This window comes from Neofelis nebulosa, chromosome 15 (genome assembly GCF_028018385.1).
Source record: "Neofelis nebulosa isolate mNeoNeb1 chromosome 15, mNeoNeb1.pri, whole genome shotgun sequence".
In the NCBI taxonomy this organism is placed as follows: Eukaryota; Metazoa; Chordata; class Mammalia; order Carnivora; family Felidae; genus Neofelis; species Neofelis nebulosa.
Genome location: NC_080796.1, coordinates 35,438,188 through 35,460,681, shown reverse-complemented (window position 1 = coordinate 35,460,681; position 22,494 = coordinate 35,438,188). Strand labels below are relative to the sequence as shown.

The 22,494-nt window shown below is 42.7% G+C and overlaps 1 protein-coding gene across 4 annotated transcripts in view; it reads left to right on the top strand.

The window, feature by feature from the left end:
• The window catches only part of CENPF (centromere protein F), a 100,144-nt gene extending 79,515 nt beyond the window's left edge, over nucleotides 1–20,629 (top strand). For all 4 annotated transcript variants that reach the window (XM_058700650.1, XM_058700651.1, XM_058700648.1 and 1 more), the window contains exons 13-20: nucleotides 375–3,227; nucleotides 4,728–4,880; nucleotides 7,407–7,583; nucleotides 7,927–8,088; nucleotides 10,703–10,865; nucleotides 12,109–12,582; nucleotides 14,102–14,280; nucleotides 19,646–20,629. In XM_058700650.1, coding sequence (XP_058556633.1) covers nucleotides 375–3,227; nucleotides 4,728–4,880; nucleotides 7,407–7,583; nucleotides 7,927–8,088; nucleotides 10,703–10,865; nucleotides 12,109–12,582; nucleotides 14,102–14,280; nucleotides 19,646–19,849 — 4,365 coding nt within the window. In that variant the 3' untranslated portion in view covers nucleotides 19,850–20,629. The remainder of the gene's footprint in view (nucleotides 1–374; nucleotides 3,228–4,727; nucleotides 4,881–7,406; nucleotides 7,584–7,926; nucleotides 8,089–10,702; nucleotides 10,866–12,108; nucleotides 12,583–14,101; nucleotides 14,281–19,645) is intronic.
• Nucleotides 20,630–22,494: the final 1,865 nt, after the last annotated feature.

The window sequence follows — 22,494 nt, the reverse complement described above, 5'->3', positions numbered from 1 at the left end:
GAAGCTGAACATTTTATGAGGAATTTGTTAGCTCGCTGGTAATCACAAAAATAAATTTTATATTTAGGCTACCAAGAATATTTCTAGCAAGAAAAAAATTATGAAATTTAATTATGTTGCAATTTAGACCAAATAACTGATCTGAAGGGCTTATCTTCATGATAAATACCTTACCCAGTGCCTTGCCTGTGGCTAAACTTACCAAATGTTAAATTGCGTTGGATATTTGGATGGAGAGAGGAGAATGGGATGGGAAATATGCCATTTGAAGAAATGTGTGTAGCAGAGGCTAGACGCCAGTTTCTATAATAATTAAGCCTCCTTATTCTATATTCCTCCTGAAAAATAAAATGAATTCTCATTGTATATTACAGCTACAGGCTCTCCGGGGTGGAAATGACAGCTGTGACATTAAAGAGTCAGAAGAATGTACTTTGGAAACTAAAGAGAGCACACCAAAGCTTGACATTCACAAGATCTGTGAGAACGGTGTTCAGCAGGACCTCAATCTAGAGATGGAGAAAATAGCCGAGACAGGTGCAGCCCAATTCACAGGAGAATGGTCTAGGGAACAGTCTACAGAAACCAGTTACGAGACCCCAGTAGAAGACAAAACCCCGGGCTGTTCAGAACGCATTTCTCAATTGTCATTTTCTGACCCTAACGCTCTAGTACCGATGGATTTTCTGGAGAATCAGGTCTCCATTCAGAATCTCCAGCTGCAGGTTAGAGAGACATCAAATGAGAATTTGAGGTTACTTCACGTCGTAGAGCAACGTGACCAAAAAGTTGAAAGTTTGCTAAATGAAATAAAAGAGTTAGACTCAAAACTCGATTTACAGGAAGCACAACTAACCACCAAGACGGAAGCATGTATAGAATTAGAGAAAATAGTTGAGGAACTTAAGAAAGAGAAATCAAATTTAAGTGAAAGACTGGGATCCTTTTCTTGTGACAACCAGGAGTTACACCAGAGAGCAGAGAGTTTGGAAGTCCTCAGTTCTAATTTAGAAGTAGACACAGATAAATTTTCACATGAAGTTATTGAAGATAATGTAGCCAAGGTGAGCAACTGGAGAGAGCGATTTCTTGATGTGGAAAATGAGCTAAAGAGGATCGAATCTGAGAAAGGTAGCATCGAGCATCACGCCCTCTCTGTGGAAGCTGCCTTAGAGACAGTTCAAACAGAGAAGCTATATTTAGAACAAGACAGTGAAAATAAGCAGAAAGTTATAGCCCGTCTTGAAGAAGAACTCTCTGTGGTCACCAGTGAGAGAAACCAGCTTCGTGGAGAATTAGCTACTTTGTCAAAAGAAAATAAAGAATTGGATCTGATGTCTGAAAAGATGAAGCAGAAAATACAAGAACTCGAATCTCATCAAGGTGAATGTCTACAGCCCCCTGACGTGGCTGGAGCTGAGGTGAAGGATCAAACACAGGTCCTTCAGACGTTGCCCTCCAACGTAAGTGAACTGTTGGAAGAGAACGCTCATCTCCAGGAGCAGCTGCAGAGTTTGGAAAAGGACTCACAGGCCCTATCTTTGCTAAAAAGTGAGCTGGAAATCCAAATCGAACAACTGAATGAGGAGAAAGAATCACTTGCGAGGGAATCCGAAAGCCTGCAGACCAGACTGAATGAATCGGAACACGAAAAGCTGGCCGTCGCCAAGTCCTTGGAGAATGCGCTGATGGAGAAGGGTGAGGTTGCGGTGAGGCTGAGCTCAACGCAGGAGGAAGTGCACCAGCTAAGAAAAGGCATCGAGAAACTGAGGGTTCGCATTGAAGCTGATGAAAAGAAGCAGCTTCACGTCCTGGAGAAACTGAGAGCGAGCGAGCGTAAGACCGACTCACTTCAGGATAAAGTCGAGAACCTCGAAAGAGAACTGCAGATGTCAGAGGAAAACCAAGAGCTCGTGATTCTTGATGCTGAGAATTCCAAAGCAGAGGTGGAGACCCTAAAGACACAAATGGAGTTGATGGCCAAAAGCCTGAAAGATTTGGAATTAGACCTTGTCACGGTAAGGTTCGAGAAAGAAAATCTGATGAAACAACTACAAGAAGAACAGGGTCAGTTATCTGAATTAGACGCATTACTCTCTTCATGCAAAGGTCTGTTGGAAGAAAAGGAGAAAGAAAAAATAGAGGTGAAAGAAGAATCCACAGCTGCAATGGAGATGCTCCAAACACAACTGAAAGAGCTAAATGAGGAAGTCACAGTCTTGTGTAATGACCAAGAAATCCAGAAGGTCAAAGAACAGAGTCTGGACTCCTCGGCGCAAGAAATCCATCGGCTAAGAAACAGCATTGAAAAGCTGAAAGTCCGCCTCGAAGCCGATAAAAAGGAGCAGCTCCAGGCCTTAGGAAAACTGAAGGAAAGTGCACATCACACCGACCTGCTTAAGAGTAGAGTGGAGAGCCTTGAAAGAGAACTAGAGGCATCAGGGCAAGACCAAGAGCGTGTGATTCTGGAGGCTGAGAATTCCAAAGCAGAGGTAGGGACCCTCAAAGCAAAAATAGAGGAGATGGCCCAAAACCTGAGAGATTTGGAATTAGATCTTGTCCATATGAGGTCAGAAAAAGAAAATGTGACCAAAGAATTACAGAAAGAGCAAGGACGGGTATCTGAATTAGAAATACTCAGTTCTTCATTTGAAAATCTGTTGCAAGAAAAAGAGCAAGAAAAAGTACAGATGAGAGAAGACTCTAAGATTGTCGTGGAGACGCTTCAAACACAGTTAAAAGAGCTAACTGAGAAAGTGGCAGCCTTGTGTCGTGACCAAGACACCTGGAAGGCCCGGGAACAGAATCTGAGCCGTCAAATAGATGCTCTTGAACACGAGAAGGCTCAGTTGCTACAAGGCCTTGACGAGGTCAAGAGCAGTTACGTTAGTTTGCAGTCTTCCGCCAATGGCCTCATTCAACAGGTAGAAGGTGGCAAACGGAAGCTAGAGAAGAAGGATGAAGAAATCAGCAACCTGAAAAATCAGATTCAGGACCGAGAGCAGCTCATCTCTAAACTCTCCCAGGTGGAAGGAGAACAGCAGCTTTGGAAGAAGCAAAAAGGAGAACTGGAAGATGTGATGGTAGACTTGGAGCAGAAGGTCCAGATGCTGCAATCCAAAAATGATACTTTGCAGGACACCCTGGAAACACTGCAGCATTCTCACAAGGCTCTGGAGAAAGAGCTCGAGCTGACAAAAATGGAAAACATGTCCTTTGTTGAAAAAGTAAGTGGCTTAATCTGTCTACGTTCGAATATGTGGCCATGAGGGAGGGAAACCGCTGTGTGGATCATGTTTCCTCCTGGACATGTTCACAGTATTGGACCAGACTCTGCGAGGGTTTTTATGTTTGCGGGGCCTTGAACTTTGGGGACACTCAGTTGGCTCCAGCTGTAGTCCCTCTTTGCTTTGGCGCACGTTTACATGGGGCATGTCTGTGGATTAGCCCAGCTTTTCCGTGTGGCAGCTGGACATGGGAGAAGCTTGGGGTTAGGCATAGTTCTGGTTCTAATCATAGTTCACTTTCTTAGAGTAAGTACATCAGAGTACTAGTTTCCCAGTACCCAGCTGGGAGCTACTACCAAGGAGACTATAACCGATACTAGTTAGGCCCCTGCTCTGCCTTTTTGCCTTTATGAGAAGGTACTATTAAAGGTACTGATAGAGGGGTGCCTGGGTGGCTCAGTCAGTTAAGCGTCTGCCTTCGGTTCAGGTCATGATCTCTTGGCTCATGAGTTTGAGTTCCACGTCAGGTTCTGTGCTGACAGCTCAGAGCCTGGAGCCTGCTTCAGATTCTGTGTGTCCCTCTTTCTCTGCCCCTCTCCTACTCATTGCTCGGTCTCTCTCTGTCAAGAATAAATAAACATTTTTTAAAAATTAAAAAAAAAAAAAAGATACTGATATAATTGTAATAAACAGAACCCTCATGCCTCCCAGGGTAGGTCTGGGGGATTTTATGCTTTCAGCCTTCTTATATCTTCTCTTTGTGCAGCCTACTGTTCTGTTAGCTGATGGCTAAGGGGCAAGTGTGCCATCAGGGGCCTCAATTATTAATGAAAAATTAAGGTTTTGCCCTCTAGGCTTACGTACTGATCTAGGAAAGTGGTTGCTTCAAATTCAATTTTTATTGGACAACTATTAAAAGCAAAGAGGAGTGTCCGGAAAATGGGATCAATCACGACTCCGTAATATTTTTCAGGAATTTTAAGTTTTGATACAACTTGCAAGAGATGGCAGTTATGATAGAGATAACTTGGCAAATTCTGCCAGTCTGTTTCAACGCTAAGGGGCAAGTGCAAATGATGGGGCTTTAACTGGTTTTAACTAATCATAGGCATGTTTCTTGAAGATTAGTATGGCATCGGAGGATCAGTGGAGATCCCAGAACTGATAAAAACATAAGACGCTACCTCATACAGTGGTCTCTAATGTTGACGTTTCATACAAATTAATACCCTTACGAGGGATTGTGAGACTTAGTGATATTGTCTTTCCTTGTCATTGCTCTCCTTATTGCTGTCTTTTTATTAAACCTTGGCCGAGAAAAGGTAAGCTTGCCAGTAGGTTTTAAGGATGGTGGTTGAGTGGATTAGTAAAGGGAGGATTAGCCAGGTTCCATCTTGTTATTGAAGGTGAAACGGAATGTTATGATGTGTTGGATCAGAATGATTAATTTGAGCAAAACCGATGACCCAAAGCAGATCCTAACGAAAGATGAAATTTCAGGTAAACACAATGACCGGGAAGGAAACTGAGCTGCAGAGGGAAATGCACGAGATGGCCCAGAAAACAGCAGAGTTGAAAGAAGAATTTATCGGGGAGAAAAATAGGCTGACTAGAGAGTTAACTGTAATGTCAGAAGAAATAAAGAGCAGCCAGGTAAGTTTCTCTGTGACAGGACACTCTGATCATTCGGTGTGCGCAGTCTCCTTGTTTGTTTTGTAAGACCTGCAACGTACCCAGCTCTTTTAGCTTTAAAAAAAATCCAGGCCGGCACTGATGTCCTGATCAGTCTTGAAGTCTGTCATCTTCACCCTCCAGCCCTGTCAGGAGCCCAGAACGAGCCCTGGGAGTCCTCGGAACGCATGAAAATGCCCGTCACGGGGCCCAAATATTTTTTCATAGAAGGCGACCCTTGTAACTACATTAACTCACATCAGAAATAGATTTCATGCAACTTTCAGCAGGTTTATCTGCTTTTCCAGCCTGCCTCGGATTAGGAGCCAGAATGTTGCTAGAGACAGATGCACTGATCTGCTAAGAACTAAAAAGTAACGGAAAGTCACAGTGAAATGTAAAGCTGGAGCAGTCTTGGGATGTTATTTTAGGGGAGGGTTAATGTGACAGATTTATAGCATCTGGGTCGCCATTCCCCACTGCTGTTTCCGTGGCAGACATTGCTGATTCGGTGCCCTCCATTTCTCCTGAATCTCTTAACACCGAGTCCTAGGTCGCAGCCACCGTGCACACAGTGCCAGCAGATGCAGTGTGACACCTGCCTGCCAAACCTAGTTAAACGGTAAACACTCGTATATCCGTGTCGTCCTCGTGCATATTCATCCCCAGGTAGTACTTAGAAAAGCGGAACAAAACAAAGTTACGATCATGACCCCGAACAATTAGAAAAGGTTGAAGGAATGTTTGTGATAGTCTGTATACAGAGTTGGAGAAATTCGTGCTTTAAATATGACATTTAATCTAATGCAAATCGAAAAGTTTTGGCATTTAATCTCAGGAGTTGACTCATGGAACTTTCTGGCAATGCTGCGTGGAAGGAGTTGGTACGAATGCTATTTGAGTGCTGCACCTGCTGGAATTTCTTTGGTACTGAAGCAGCTTGGGAGTATCCCAACTATAGTGTTATTTGAACCTAGTTTATAGGCTCTACTAAAAGGAAAAGCTAGGTGTTTAGCCTCAAGTCCGTACCTATGAATGTGTCCGTTTGCAGTGGCTTTATGCATTCTGTAGTTAATAAGTGCTCCTAAAGTCAGAGGGTTGCATGTTGAATATAACGGCTGTGGTTCCTGCATCACAGAGCTTACAGTCTAGACACACAATAAATCACTAAATAGGAGATGTATAAGGCAATCGTAATCTGTCAAGTGCTATAAAGGAATCAGACAAGATTCTTGACTGAAGAATAGTTGGGAAGGGGGGTGTGTGGGGCTAGAGATCAACCTAATTTAGGTAGGGAGGTCAGAGAACCTGCATGATGAGGAGTCAGCTGTGAGAGGAACAGCACAGAGGAAGGAACCTTCTAGGTCTAGTGAGCAGTGTGGCTACATTCTGAGATTAGAAAAAGCTTCGTATTTTTTAGAAATTGAAAGGAAGCCATTATGAAATAGAAAATGATATGAAAAAAGACCAGAGAGAAAGGAAGGTCAGGGTAAAATCCCAATACATGAGGCTGGAGTTTAAAGGGAAGATGTAGGGTGGATACATTAATTTGGCTAGTTCAGAATACAGGTAGTATTGCCAAATTATGGGAACTGTAGAAAATACAGTCGGAGAAGAGAAGGCAGTTTGGCGCCGAGCCCAGAGACCTGGCCTCTCAAGGTAAGATGGAGGAGGAGGGGCCAGCAAAGAGATGAGGAGCCATGATGAGGCCAGGGGAGTGTCTGTCCTGCCAGTGAGGAGTGGATGCTGTCTCGGGAGCATCACATGCTGCCCAGAGGTCAGATGAGGTGAAGAGTGCTCCTTGGATCTGCAACATGGAGGTTGACAAGGCCATGAAAAGCGATTTGAAGAGGAGGTGGGATAAGCCCAGGTTGGAGGGCTTGAGGAGTAAATGGAGATGAAGAAATGGGCACGGCATGTGTAGAAACACGTGTGCAAACAGTCATTTGGGATCAGGCATGGAGAACACCGGTTCCTCCAGTGCTGGAGTTTTGCGTGTCATACGGTGAAGGGACAGAGAGGCAAAAATAGGGAGGGCATCTGGAAGGAAGCTGAAAGAATGTGGAATTGAAGCTGGTCAAGGAGGAACATGTAAGTTGGGGGGGGGTGGGCTCGAGTGTCAGGGTGGGAATGGTAGGGTTCTGGGGATGAGGTCAACAGCTTATCGCAATGGCAGCACTTAAGTAAGTGAGCCTGGAAACCTGGGAGGGTACCGACCAGGGTGCTTGAGCTAAAGTTGAGTTCTCAGGGATTCTGTATTCCCTGTGGATGTGACCCTGCACGTGGTTGGTCTGGAGCAGAAGAAACTGTCATTGCAAGTAAAGTCACAATTTAAAGTGAATAGGTCATGAAGGGTTGTGGCACTATTCTATAAAGATTTTGTCTGAGCTGTAAACTTCTTTTTTTTTTTTTTTTAATTTTAGTACTCAGTATTTCCTAAAGATCTATATAAGATCCATATCCAGGTTCCTAATTGCTCTCCCATGATTTTATTACTTTTCTCGTTAGGGTCAATTGAGGGAGCTCATGCTAGAAAACAGTGAATTGAAGAAGAATTTGGATTGCGCACATAAGGACCAGGTGGAAAAAGAGGAGAAAACGAGAGAAGAAATAGCTGAGTATCAGCTACAGCTTCAGGAAGCTGAAAAGAAACACCAGGCTTTGCTTCTGGATACAAACAAACAGGTAAAAACGTGGGGTTTGGTTCCTGGAGGAGCTGGGGAGTGGTGCGTTGGCCATAGTAATGAGGCATGTTTTGCAAGAAGGTCCATTGATGTGCATTATTACGCAAGACAATCTTATGAAGGGTCCCCATCATATTACCTTCACTGTCTTCTCCAGATACCGTCCAGATCTTATTTTACAATGTGAGTTTTTAAAATCTTTTTCTGTCTTGGAATAGAATAATAGGAGAATCCCAAGGACTATTTGAAATGGCCCTTGCGACAGCAATTTTCTTTTTCGTTTGTTTTCCTTATAATTTTTTTAAGCTGAGCCTCCTGGCTAAGGTGACGTTTTTCTACCCTAGTATGAGATGGAAATCCAGACTTACCGAGAGAAGCTGACTTCCAGTGAAGAATGTCTGTGCTCGCAGAAGGCAGAGATGGAACTCCTGAAGTCCAGTAAAGAAGAACTCAATAATTCTTTGAAAGCTACTACTCAGATGTTAGAAGAACTGAAGAAAACCAAGGTATGTTCATTTCTCATTACTTCATAACTTAGAAGATACGTGAGGATAATGGTTGTTTTCATCGCATGGAATTAATGCTTTCATCCTGTTATGAACATTTTTTTGTAGTCAAAAATAAAAGCATCATTTTTCTGCTGAGCTATTTTTATTTTATTTTTTTTAAAGTTTACTTATTTTGAGAGAGAAAGTACAAGTGGTGCGTGAGGGACCGAGGGAGAGGGAGAGAGAGAATCCCAGGTAGGCTCCGTGCTATCAGCGCAGAGCCTGATGCAGGGCTGGAACCCACGAACTGTGAACACCTGAGCTAACCTCAAGAGTCGGATGCTTAACGGATTGAGCCACCCAGTCTCCCTGCTGAGTTATTTTTAAAAGGCAGTGGATGGTCTGCAGTCTCACAGCTTGGATATACTTTATACATCGCTCAGTGAATCCTCCCAAACTAGAGGATGGTAAAGACTTTCTCAAGATGGATATGAAGATCAAGGTGATAGCCGATTGGGACAGGCCTCTCCAGCTATAGATAATAATCTGGTGGGTAATTCCAAAGTCTTGCTTCACTGGTCGCCAAGTTTACTGCCGTCACCAGCCCACTTTTCCCATGCCTCATGTGGAGATCAAGGTGTGCCAGAGCACTTGGCCATACACACGTATGTGTCCTTTCTCCTGTTTATCTCCACGCAAGGTTCCTTTACCAAAAAAAGAGGTGAACCAGTAGTCTTGGGATTGTTCAATTATAGGTGGTGCTACAGTAATCCTACTAGGAAAGAGAGGCTGTTTGATTCCTACAGATAGTTTTCATAAGATGAATACCATCCAGGATGTATAATAATGAACTTGGAAGATAAATATCTACAAAGGTCTTTACTTAAAGGTGGTTTAAATTGTAAAAATTATGATACCGTATATTGAATATAGTCAAACAGAAAAGTAGGTGTAAACTTAACATTTGTTGCTCTTAAACAGTTCTCAAGGTGAAGGAAATACTGACAAAATACAAACTATTAACAGTCACAATAACATTAACGGTCAATCGTGTTCTGCTACTACGAAATGAGACATATTTAGTAATAGAGCTTCAGATTTACTTTTTATTTATTCACTTCCTTTTTTATTTTTATTTATTTATTTATTTATTTAATATGAAATTTATTGTCAAATTGGTTTCCATACAACACCCAGTGCTCATCCCAACAGGTGCCCTCCTCAGTGCCCATCACCTACCCAACCCTCCCTCCCACCCCCCATCAACCCTCAGTTTATTCTCAGTTTTTAAGAGTCTCTTATGGTTTGGTTCTCTCTCTCTCTAACGTTTTTTTTCCTTCCCCTCCCCCATGGTCTTCTGTTAAGTTTCTCAGGATCCACATAAGAGTTTCACTTCCTTTTTTTAAAAAAATGGAGGTAAAATTGATATATGATGAGATATTAGTTTCAGGTGTGCTTTCTAAAGCTTGTCTAATCTTTGACCGTTCTGTGGAGAATGTCTCTGCGTACACATCATGTACAAAATGGCTTCTTGTTAGCTGAGCCTATTCAGATGCATATAATTTTAATGAGGTACCAGTTAATGAGCACTGTTGAATTGGAATTAAATGGATCTGTAATCCAGTGATGGTTGGAATCAGAAATAGAAAATTCTGGAAGTGCGGATTTACTGCAACACTGCTAATACATTATTTCAAGATGAAATAATATACCAAGAATGAAATCTACATGCAGCATGAAATTGATGCTCAGGTTTTTGTTTTTTTTTTTAATAGTTTGGTCTGCCTTTGTATGATCATGATCTCTTATTGGAAATTCTTGGAGCTAGTTTGTTTTAGAAGTCTTGCATTTTTTAGATATTACATAATACAGTGCATGTTATGGAGTATCCCAGCAGGGTCTGGGGTAATATATCATAATCAGATTCATATTTCTGCAACAAGATGCATGACTATTCTCACAAGGTGGGATAAATAAAGACTATATATAAGTACCTCTGTACCTTAAAATTTCCCTCTAAATCATTGTCAGAGCTTTTTTTTTTTTTTTGGAATTTGAAGATGTGGTTAAGGAACAGTGTGAACTACACTCCTGAGAAGTGTGTGATGCCATCAGTCTCTTACCATCCTATTCGCTTTCTGTTCGAGCAACCGTAGAATTTAAATTTGTATTATGAGCCATAATATTCTTTGGCTTTCACTTGGCATCACCAAAACAAATGCCATCTTGGGTATTGAAATTGTCAACAGCACGGGCTACAGATGGAAACACAAGTCTATCCTCAAGAGTTTTTGACCCACCAAACATATGTCCATTATTTCCCACCCTAACCCCCCAGGTGTGATTCCCATTGGACAAACCCTGTCGTGGGCTCCTTCCTCGGGCACTATCTTAGGAACCAAGATTTATGCTTGCTGATACTCAGAAAGTGACAAAACCACCGTGTCTACTGGGGAGGCCTAGGAAACCGAGTAGGGAAGATGAGTTGTTTTATGCATCTTTAGATGTTTTATTTTGAACATCGTAATACTTAAATTTATAATATATGGTTCTTAATGATATCTCATGATTATTTTCCCATATGCTCATACGAAGAAATTCAAAGTTTTAAATTCAAGGTGTTGTTTTGTAGGCGGACAGTGTAAAATATACAAATCAGTTGAAGAAGGAAAATGAACGTTCGCAGGGGAAAATAAAGTTGTTGATCAAATCCTGCAAACAGCTGGAAGAGGAAAAGGAGATGTTACAGAAAGAGCTGTCTCACCTTGAAGGCACACAAGAGAAACAGAAAACAGGTAGGTGTTAACTAGGCACATCCATCAGCCAAAACTCTTCCACTCGTGAAGTCACACACATGTGGTGTGTCGGCATACAAGCGTTTTTAGTGCTCTGTCCTGCACCGCGTGCTGATTCTCAGCAGTTGCCACTTTCCAGTTTCTGAATTTTGTGCTTGGCTTGGGGTCATAGGGTTAATAGGATTCCGAACGAAGTCTGCATATTGAAATAGAATCATTGCATGTTCTGTTCTATAAAACACAAAAAACTGGCAGCACTTTTTGCTAATGAGCTATTGCAAAAAGAGTTTTTCATGTGCATGTCCATTTATGTAGTTGCTACGTCAGAGGCAGATTGACATTCTGAGCTGGCATTGGTGATTTAGCAACAGCTGATTCTGGTTGTCCTTGGCCCATCCTCGTGGGTCAACTAAATGGAAGGCTTAGGGGCTGTATGTTTGGGTGTGGAGGTAAAATAAAAAAGAAATGGCAACTGTCCTTGTGACTTTTCTGCATTCCTGTCTTCAGAGCAGAATGCTCTTACTGTGTGGAAAGATGATGGCAAGCATAGTATAAGGTGAGGGGCCCTTCTGGACTATAGCTGCACAGGGTGGGTGGGTGACCTTCCCTGCTGAGAAGAGTACTTGGAGTATATTGTAGATCCAGAGAGTTTTTCCAGTGGATTCAGTGCTAACCATGGCAGCTACAAATTGACCAAGATTCCCACCTCTGAAGCACTTGTCCATCAGAACCTCCACTTGCCCATCAGAACCAAGCACTGGTCCATCAGAACCTCCACTGCTTTAAAAAAAAAAAAAAAAAAAAAGCTGTTTTGGACTTGTCTTGTCACTGACCCGCTTCTGGTTCCCAAAGCCATTACAACAGACTTCATATTCTTTACCAATTTTTATTGTTTGTTCACTTATGATGGAAAGAATGGGCAGGTGAAAATTGGGGATGTGCTAGATTAACTCATCTGATCTCATATGAACTACAAGATGGGTTGGCTGGAATACGCATTTGAGATTTTGATAGATTTTATTTAAGCTATCCTAAGGAATGTCCTATAATCTACTAGACTTGTACCTTGGTATGATCCCTCCCAACAAGAGTTGTTAGACCTACGAGAACACATAGATATGTCTTCCCCCACCTTCTCTAAAAGAAAACCAAATAACAACTCTGAGGTTGTCGGCTTTACGATGCCCAGTGTTAACTAGAGAAGCGTCACGTGATGTACAGTGTGTCCCTTTACTTTGGACAGGTGCTGTTGTGGATTCTAATGTAGAGGAATTAATGGCTGAGATAAAAGAATTGAAAGAAACTCTTGAAGAGAAAAGCCAGGAGGCCGATGAATACTTGGACAAGTATTGTTCCCTGCTCATAAGCCATGAGAAGTTAGAGAAAGCCAAAGAGATGTTGGAGACACAAGTTGCTTGTCTGTGTTCACGGTCTAAACTTAATCTCCAGAGTTCTCCTTTGCTAAATCCAGTTGTTCCAGAATCCTCTCCAGCCCCTTCTGCTACTGAAAAGAAGTTATCATCCAGCCAAAATAAAGCCCCAGGCAAAAGGCAAAGGTCCATTGGGATTCCAGAAGATGGAGGGGGCGCAGCGCCTTCTACCCCAGAGACATTTTCTAAAAAGAGTAGGAAAGCCAGCAAAAGTGGTATTCACCCCTCCGAGGATGCCAAACACACTGAGTTTGAGCCAGAGGGACTTCCAGAAGTTGTAAAGAAAGGTATGCGTCATTTAAAAGCAAAATTATTTGTGTTCTTTTGAAATTCCAAATAAAAATTCACATACGAAAAGACAGAAGAAGCATTTATGTTTTAGTTTGTTGCATGACAATACTAATTGACCTTCAGAAGCAATAGTCCACCTTTAAATTGCTAAGGTGTGTTTTGTTTTGTTTTGTTTTGTTTGTTCGTTTTCCTGCATGAGGAAAGGACTAAGATCTAATTACTCATGTTACAGTACAAAATGTGCTAATAGATTTGAAGAATGACTATTCAAAGCTTGTTCGGGATCTGATATTCCTGGGCTGAAAATTCCCCAAATCAAGGGCACTCTTCAAGCTTTTTTTCTTTTCCCTGTTAGTCCTCATCTCATCCAGGTAGGAGGTGAACTGGGGGATGTGCCTCTTGGCTGGAGCTGCTCAGCACTTGTTTTTGTTTTTTGGGTTTTTTTTTTGTTTAAACTCAGTGATCTTCAGAGTGTGGGCCAGGGACTGGGGCCAGTCTAGGAACCGTGTGTTACTGGTCCATGACAAAAAAAAGTAATGTTCAGAAATCAATAGTAAGAGTTTAAAAATGTTCATAACAATTTGACATTGTTGCCACATGCAGGCATGTCGTGAATGTGAGTTCTCCCTTGGCTCATTCTTACTTGGTTATACAGGAGTATCATTCCACAGCAAGTTGGAAATTACCCCCATGCCTTTCCCTCAAAAAATTATCAACACTAATTCTTTGCCCTAGATGATTTGAGGGACACCGTTCTGAGTAACTCTGGCTCTCAGGAAATCTGGCCCCCAAATAATTCGTTGTATCTTCCTCATTCCTGTTTTTTATTTGTAGTGAAAGGGTTAAAAACAAAAGCAAATAGTTGCTTTAGTCAGCCATTAATGCCGCTCTGGAGGGTGTACACCATGCCCATTGGGACTGAGTTTCTCTTCCTCACCTCAGGTCACGTCCATTGCCACTATGGAGGGAGACAATGTGAGCAGACTGTGAAATCACTCTTCTACCGAGTTGGCTGTCTCCTCCCACCCAGTCTCTACATGGGAGTGGGCACCTGTGGAGCAGTGGCTCTTACCATTTGACCTTCTCTTGTTTTAAGCAAGAGTCGGCCTTTTTTTTTCCTTTCCTTTTCTTTCCATTTTACCCCCCTTTTTGTCTCCAATCCAAATGTTATGGGAAGGCTTGCTGGTGTGTTCTTCAGATCTTAGAGGAATGTGAGTTAAGACATCCACATTAGAAGAAGAGGAAGCAGGAAATACATTTTTTGTTTAATGTTATTTCCCCTTCTTTTCCCGTTGTGTTTTCCTGTGTGTCTGGGAAGAGAACACCTGCCCACTACTTATTTGATTTGGGGGTTCCCAGGGCAGCTGTGAAGTTAATCCGTTGTCCATTGTGGCTAGCAGAAAGTGTTTTTGGAGTTACTCTTACGTTTGTTGAAACTTTGCTTGATACATATCGTTTCCCTTGTAGATAGAATTGGACCTAGCAGTGTTGACAGTCAGCATTTTTTGCCCGTAGGGTTCGCTGATATCCCAACAGGAAAGACAAGCCCGTACGTCCTTCGGAGAACAACCATGCCAACTCGGACCAGCCCCCGCCTCGCTGCCCAGAAGTTAACACCATCCCCACTAAGCCTCAACAAAGAAAATCATACCGAGACCTCCAAACCAACAGCTGGTGGCAGCAGATCACAAAAGGTAAACTCCTGCGAACACGTCTCCACCCTTCCAAATCCAGGAAGTTACAGTGTTTTCTGGGCAAGGGTCTGACACAGCGCCCCCTGACCCAGGAGCTCTTTAAAGCCTGGCCTTCTTTCTCCACGTGCTAGAAGTAAGCCAGGCCTGAGGACGGTGGGGAGCGGACCAGGGGATAAACATCGCATTATCCTGCGGCTGCAGTCTCATCCTTTATCCGACAGGCCCCTTACAGTTTGACGGAAAATGTTAAGTAATGAGAAATTGTCGATCAGAACTCCAAGGATTTGTAAGCAAGGTTCGAGCTGTACGTTAAAGGAATTGAAAGGTAGTCTTTCTTTTGACCACAGGCATTGGTCATTGCTTATTTCACATTTTTCCCTCTAATCCATCGCCCCATGCCCCAGCTGCCGATTCTTTTTTAGTTTTCTTCTTTCTTTTTTACTCCTTTACTTTACAAAAAGCAAATATTTCAGTAGACATCTAAAGAAAGGGTCTCTGTTGACACATCTGTCTATCTTGATTGTTGAGGGTGGGACGACGATTTTAGTGACCTCTGTGCACTTGGCAAACGGCCCAGTAAATGTCATTTAAAGCATCGAGAATATTCACTTTGCAGATCTTTGTTCCATTATTCTATAAGGAATACTAGCACTTATGTACGCAAAGTATATGCATTTTATTGCACTCATAGTAAGTGGTATGATAGAAGAAAGAAGAAAGTAAGGTTCACAAAGATCTAACCTGCCCAGAATTAATGCTTACTGTCTCTCACCTCCACAGTCTTGCTCTTTTCCCCAGCGTTACTCAAACAAGAGGTCACAGGAACGTTGCTGGAATAGTTCTAAGAATTCTAAAATTTTGTGATTTTACTTGCTTGCTTGTTAGAGTTTGAGTAACTATGCAGTGTGATTACCTTGACCCAGCAAACAAAGCTTTGAAAGTGTAGGAACCCCTATCTGTGTAATAATTCTTTAAGTGACTAGGCCTGCTCCTCATTAGGATTTTAGATACCAAAATACAAAGACATTGGTGATTAGGTGCATCAAAACAAGAACATATTTGTAAATGTTATGTTGATGTATAAGAGCTGTAAGCCTTAAGGAATGTATACCTGGTGTTAAGTTTTTTCATGACTTACATACTAAATAAAATTTTATTAATTCAGAGGTAAGGAAGAAAGGTCTAGCATTTTCTTTCACTCATCAAAATGAGCCCATCCGTTACCTGTATTAGAAATATTGACCATTTTGTGCAAATCCGTACTTCCCCCCCCACCCCCGGCCCCCAGCCCCTGGCCCTTCTCTCTTTCTTTTTCTCACACATTCACTTTGGGATCTAGCTTTTTTTTTTTTTTTTTTTTTTTTTTTCCCAAAATTTTTTTTTAACGTTTTTATTTATTTTTGACACAGGGAGAGACAGAGCATGAACGGGGGAGGGTCAGAGAGAGGGAGACACAGAATCCGAAGCAGGCTCCAGGCTCCGAGCTGTCAGCACAGAGCCTGACGCGGGGCTCGAACTCACGGACCGAAAGATCATGACCTGAGCCGAAGTCGGCCGCTTAACCGACTGAGCCACCCAGGTGCCCCGGGATCTAGCTTTTGAATGCTGGGAACAACAAAACACTGAAGAGGGTACTGGAGTAGGTCTTGACTTTCCAGTGACCATAAGAACAGCTTCTTTTCCATAAAGTAACCAGTACCCATGGAAAGGGAAGCTTCCAAGCTTGACCAAAGCTTTCAACCACAAGACAAGTCCTGACCTGCAGTACAGGTTTAGGCTCTGGGGCAGGCTGTGCTACTTCCCTCACTGGGTGGCTGATTGGGAGCCCGTCCTCACTCCTCGTACATGCTAATGTCCATTCCTGCTTGTCTCACACCTTTGGTGATCAAGTGAAGTACTTAGCTGTCTGGCTCTCTCAAACCAGAAAATCTTTTTTTTTTTTTTTTTAATGTTTATTTAGTTTTGAGAGAGAGACAGAATGTGACCAGGGGAGGAGCAGAGAGGGAGGGAGACACAGAATCCGAAGCAGGTTCCGGGGCTCTGAGCTGTCAGCAGAGCCCAACACGGGGCTCAAATCCATGAACCGTGAGATCATGACCTGAGCGGAAGTCAGACGCTTAACTGACTGAGCCACCCAGGCGCCCCCCTTAAAACAGAAAATCTTGACACATACGTAGAACCCTGTACTTTCACTGGTTTAAGGTGGCTCACTTTATCATAATTACTTGTTAAATATCTGCCTTCTGAGTTGCAGGAGCAGTACTGCGAGGTCCCTGATTATGATTATAGCTTACCTGTGTCCTCATGTCTAATACAATGTCTGACATTGAACAGATTATTTGTTGAAAGACTGGGGCTCTTAGTCTTGTCCTGAAGCGATTACGATAATAGATGTTTAGACGTATGTTAGGAAACCATCTCATGAAATCACCACATGGGTCATTTTTTTCCTTCTTTTATGAGGAATTGATGGAAAAGCAGTTTACGTGGGGGTTCAGACTTATTATCTAGGAACAAGAGCTCTGCACACTAGGGGGCCTGCTTTCCACACCACTGTTGAGTCTGCAGAGTACAGAGTAGTAACCATGGTTTCCTGCAGATTTGTGTTCGATGCATCGGCTACAGGCTGCAGTTGGCTCCAGCAGTTATGAATCGCTAAGCAATGTTGCGCACTTGTGCAAATGAATGGGGGTGGTTCCTCTTGAGAGGAGGTTATAGGAGACTTCGTGGTTAGATGCAAACTCTTCAAAACGCAGCCTATTGATTTTTAATTTAATTCAGCATCTTCTCAGTCGCCTTGTAAAAATGCTTGCCTCATCTGTTAAGGGTATTTCATCATTCAGTTTGAATGAATAGAGCCAAGGTATCCTTTCCTAAAGCTGTTGCTTAGAAACTCAGGATTATGAGCCCTTGCCTGAAGTGACTGGCTGAAGGTCTGAGACAGACAATTCCCTAGGTCATTCAGCAGGACCTTTAGTGACATCTGTCAGGACCTTTAGGGAAATCTGTCAGGTTTAGTGCAGAGTAGGTGAGGATCATTTTCTGTTATGTCTCTGGGTTGAACGAGCCCGGGAGCTCCTCGCTTGCTGGGGGATAAGCGAGTCACGATCGTGGACTTGGTCTGAACCCGGGGTTGGTGGTCAGTTCCAGAGGACCTGCCCCTAAATCGTAGAGGGTGATGGTGATGAGTATAGTGGGGCCCTGCGTTCCTTCCTATGAATGAGGTTCACTTTCACTACACCATCTGCATAGTCGCCCTCTGGCCGCTGCGGCTGCAGACACAGTTTGTAAGACAGTGCAGGTTGGGGTGCACTTAACAGTTTAGACACCTGGTGAATTAGACCTCATCTACTTATATAGACAAGTCTGAGACCAACCCGCCAACATGAGGATCAACTTTACAGTTTAAACTGATCATAGACTATAATTTCCTCAGCTCAGTATCAGAGAAATTGAGTCTAGAGGGGGAACCCAAGGGGTAGACTTGGGCTATTTAATTGGGATTAAGAAAGAGTTTTATTGGGCCCCCGGGTGGCTCAGTTGGTTAAGTGTCCGGCTCAGGTCACGATCTCATGGTCTGTGGGTTCGAGCCCTGCTTCGGGCTCTGTGCTGACAGCTCAGCGCCTGGAGCCTGCTTCGAATTCTGTGTCTCCCTCTCTCTCTGCCCCTCCCCCGTTCATGCTCTTTCTCTCTCTCTCTCTCTCTCTCTCTCTGTCTCTGTCTCTGTCTCTCTCTCTCTCAAAAATAAATAAATATTAAAAAAAAGTTTTACTAACTCAAATATTCTTTTCCCAATGTGAGTGATCCCTCTCTGTCTCTTTTTGTTTTAAACAGTGAATCTGAAGAGCTGACTTTCCTGCGTCAGATGGGTTCAAGGGAAATGCCTGTCTTTTGTATCACTTTCTATTAAAAAAAAAGTACCAGTAAAACTCTGTTTTTTTCCTTCAACTTTCCATGGATGGTAATTTTCCACTAAGTCCTGCTCCTTAGAGGCTGCTCTTTTTTAAGTGTCCTGCATTTAATCTGAGTTAGAGGAAGCTTTCCAGGGATTTGATCTGTTGGCCAGATTTACTATGTTTTCTGTAATGAAAAGTATTTAGCTGCCTTTTAAAACCACATACTTCCTATGGAAAGAATATAAATGGGGAAATAATTTCCACTCTTCTTTCTTTCTGCTTCAGAAGGAGCTCACTGGAGTCCATTGCCGTCTATCAATAGCTTCTCCCTGTGGAGAGCAAACATGAGTCGCCCTTGTCAAGAGCGCCCTTCCTCTTTTCCTTGTGAAGATCTTTCCACTTGGGTCCTCCACTCCTGCCTTTAACTTTGGTTAAATGAAGCTTTCCTATGCTCTATCCGTCCTGCTCCCCTTTCTCTTTTCTGACCCCATATCTTTAGTCACAACTGCATAAACCTCAAAAAATCTGAACTCTATCAGCTACCCTGCCCTCTTATCTGTTTCTTAAAAGTCTCACATTTCCTGACATCGCTCTTTCTCTTAAAAGGCAGGACACCAGAAAGGGGAGTTACTCTTTCTGGACTTTATTATTTATTCTACTATAATCCAAATTCAATATGGACACAAAATAAAAACGCAAGGAGAATTTTTAAATGATGATATAGGAGAAACATGTTTTAGATCCTTTAAATGTTGTAAATAGAGGTGCCTGGGTGGCTCAATCGGTTGAGTGTCTGAGTCTTGATTTCGGCTCAGGTCATGATCTCACGGTTGTGGGATCAAGCCCAACACCGGGCACTGAGTGTGGAGCCTGCTTAAGATTCTCTCTCTCCTTCTGCCCCTTCCCGGTTCGTGTGCATACGCGTGTGTGTGTGCGTGCACACACACTCTCTCTCTCTCACAAACACACACACACACACACACATATACACACACACGTTGTAAATAAAGCTTACTCCCTATGAAGGTAGTCTTACTCATTGGAATCACAGTCACTTGAATGATAGCAGGGGCTCAGGGTAAATGAAAGCTGATTTGTGTCATCACTCAGGCATATATTGAATGTTTGACAGGTAGTCAAGCATATTCTGGGCACTAGGGTTACAATGGCAAGGAGGACAGGCTTGGCCTTCAAAAAGCTTGCCTTCTCATCTGAGAAGGTCATGCTAGCTTTGGGAGTGATCCTTTGGCCATCAGAGGTGTCAAGGAAAGTTCGCAAGGTGACTTAACCAAGTTCATGTCCGATATCCTCCTTGTTTCTTCCAGTGAGGAAGAAATACTAAAGCCGTGTATAACACCTACAGAAGAAGGATTGAATTTAAAATTTGGTGACATAAGCACTTTAATTTTCATGTTGTAGGATTGTGAATATGATTTAAATCTCTAACAAAGATGCTTTGTTTGTTACAGGTCAAGGCTGCTCAGCAAAGCCCAGTGGATTCAGGCGCCGCCTTCCGAGAACCCACCACGAGATCTCTCTCGGTCAGTAACCTTCCTGAGAGGAGTTCAGCTGACAGCCCCAGGGAGGGCCTGAGGGCCAAGCGAGGCCGGCTTGCCCCCAGCCCAGAAGCTATCCCCGAGTCCAAGAGCAGCGAGAACTGCAGGGTCCAGTAGAAGTGACCTTGTGTGTCAGGACCTTGGATGGTGGCAGTATTTGAGTAGAAGGCAGTGACCCTGCAGGGGCTTTTCTTTAGTTAGGGAGCACATTATCTGTGGGAAGAAAACATTTCCTTATGAATCGAAATATACTGTACTCTTTAGCTCTCCCGTGTAGAAGTATTGGAAATGTTTGGAAGCACTGATCACCAATTCATCATTGATACTCTTCTTCAGTAGTGTAAAGGGTGCTGGATAAAGCTCTTTGGTGCTGTTACGCTTAGACGGCAAGCACTTTGTAACAACTTTTGTTTGCATGTGGATTTTACCCTAAGGGAATTCAAAATACAGCTTATACTTCCAACGAACAGCTCCCAGGGAAATGGAAACTTTTGCTTTGTGATATGTCCTATGTATAGAGTTAGGAGATAATTTTAGATCAAGAATTTCTTTTAGCCGAGTAAAATGAAGGAAAATCACGCACACATATACATATGTGGATGTACATAAGGTGGGTGTGTTCATGCTTAGCTTCCAGTGTGTTTTCTAAATGTTTGCCAATAGAACCTGTACATACTTGTGTGTGGGGTGACAGGGGTTGTGTGTTCATTTCCAGTTGGCCTGGTCGCGGGCTCCTCCGAGATGCGATATGTCAAAGTTTTCTGTCATTGTACTGTTTCTTTTTCAGACCAATTTGTTGCACTTCTTTAGTATACGTTCTCATCAATAGTGATCTTGTATTAAAATAGAGCATTTTTTGTCCTAATAAAAAAAAATCACTCTTGGTTTCTGTAAAAATGATTTCTAAATAGAAATGCATTATGAACATTGGTGCTGTATCTTGCTGACTTCTGCAGCCTCTTATAAAAAGTAAAAGAGTCTAGGGGCGCCTGGGTGGCGCAGTCGGTTAAGCGTCCGACTTCAGCCAGGTCACGATCTCACAGTCTGTGAGTTCGAGCCCCGCGTCAGGCTCTGGGCTGATGGCTCGGAGCCTGGAGCCTGTTCCCGATTCTGTGTCTCCCTCTCTCTCTGCTCCTCCCCGTTCATGCTCTGTCTCTCTCTGTCCCAAAAATAAATAAAAAACGTTGAAAAAAAAAAATTTTTTTAAAAAAAAAAAAGTAAAAGAGTCTTAACAAATGATAACTAGTACATTTAGCGAACACATTCAGTTATGTTAAAAGACATGATTTGGAATGTGGGTCATGAAGATTATACAGGATTTCTCTAGGGATAATGTGTCCAGCCAGTGCCTGGTACATTGCGCACCCATCAAACTGCATCAGCAAGGATGTACAAATATGTGGTATTTTCCAGCTCCTTTATTGATGATAGCATTTGAAAATATGCAGGCATTATGAGCCATAGCAAATCCAAAAACTTTGGAACAAGCCCCTTTGTCTTTGAATCAGGGTAAAAAAGTTTTCAAGGACATGAACTAGTAAAAGATAATTTGCTCTTGACTTTCAGTTCAAACTGATGTGTAAACCTTGAACACTATCATTTATATATTAAAACTGGCCTTTGGAAGGTGGCCTCTGTTATTGGATAATGCTTTGGTAATATTAAGCCACTTAGTATTCATCTACCGAAAGTGATATCCTGGCTTTCCTCCTGTTTCTTCAGCTGTTGCTTGGGGTTATGGTCTGGTGCAATATCCTTATCATAAATCACCCAAGGGCTGTCATGTGTTCAAGGGCATGGCCCGGAGTAGACATCGCTGGGATCAGGCCGTCAGCTTTGTTGGCTGTCTCCAGTTGTTGGAAGATTCCACTCAGTAGGTCTGGCTGGGCGATTCCATGGGTCCTTGAGATCATCTTCCACCTTTTCCTAGGTGGACCATGGCTGCCTTGTTACAGGGGATACTTGGCATGCCTTCCGTTTTCATAATTGTAGAGAACTGTTCAGTCACTATAAATGGGCAGCTGAGACATAAAATATCCTTTTCCTCGGGCTAGCAATACTCTTTATACCATGAGTTGAGCTGCATATAGGATGAAAAGTAAATACACCACCAACTTGATAAGCCAGTTGAGTCACAAGTAAGATCCCAGCTGACAAATCATCTGGAGAAACAGACCAACTCCAGAGATCCAGGAGTCAGATTCTCAATCTGCACAATGAGGGGCTTGGTAGAGATGATGCTTTCATCTTGAATATTCTGTAGGAACTCAGTTGGCCCTTTGTTTTATTGGGAGTAATCAAGAGTCCAAAGGGACTGCATCTTTAATAAAAAGGGACTAAAAGCCAACATTAAATTGTAGCCTGATTTCCTAAGAGTCACCCCCGCACCCCTGCATGCATATTAACTTTGAGGTTTATCCATGGTTTTTCTCATTTGTCCCCAGTCTATTTTGTTGGGACTACGAACTTTTCACAGGTTTCTTTGAACCTGGAAAGAAGTCAAGACACTTCTTCCCAACAGCCCCTAACTTTATTCCACTTCCCAACTGATTTGAGTCAGGGAAAAAATTTCTAACTAGTCTTAGGGTGGCTGAGCACATTGATCTTGGGATTTCCAAGTTAATGCTTCCAAAGTCATTTGGGTTATGGCGGTGCATCATGAAAGTAGCTTAAATGGGAAATAAGCTATGATCAACTCTTCGGATTCATCGGTTTAATACCTCACAGCCAGAAGTTGAACTAATCACTGGCGTGTATTTCAT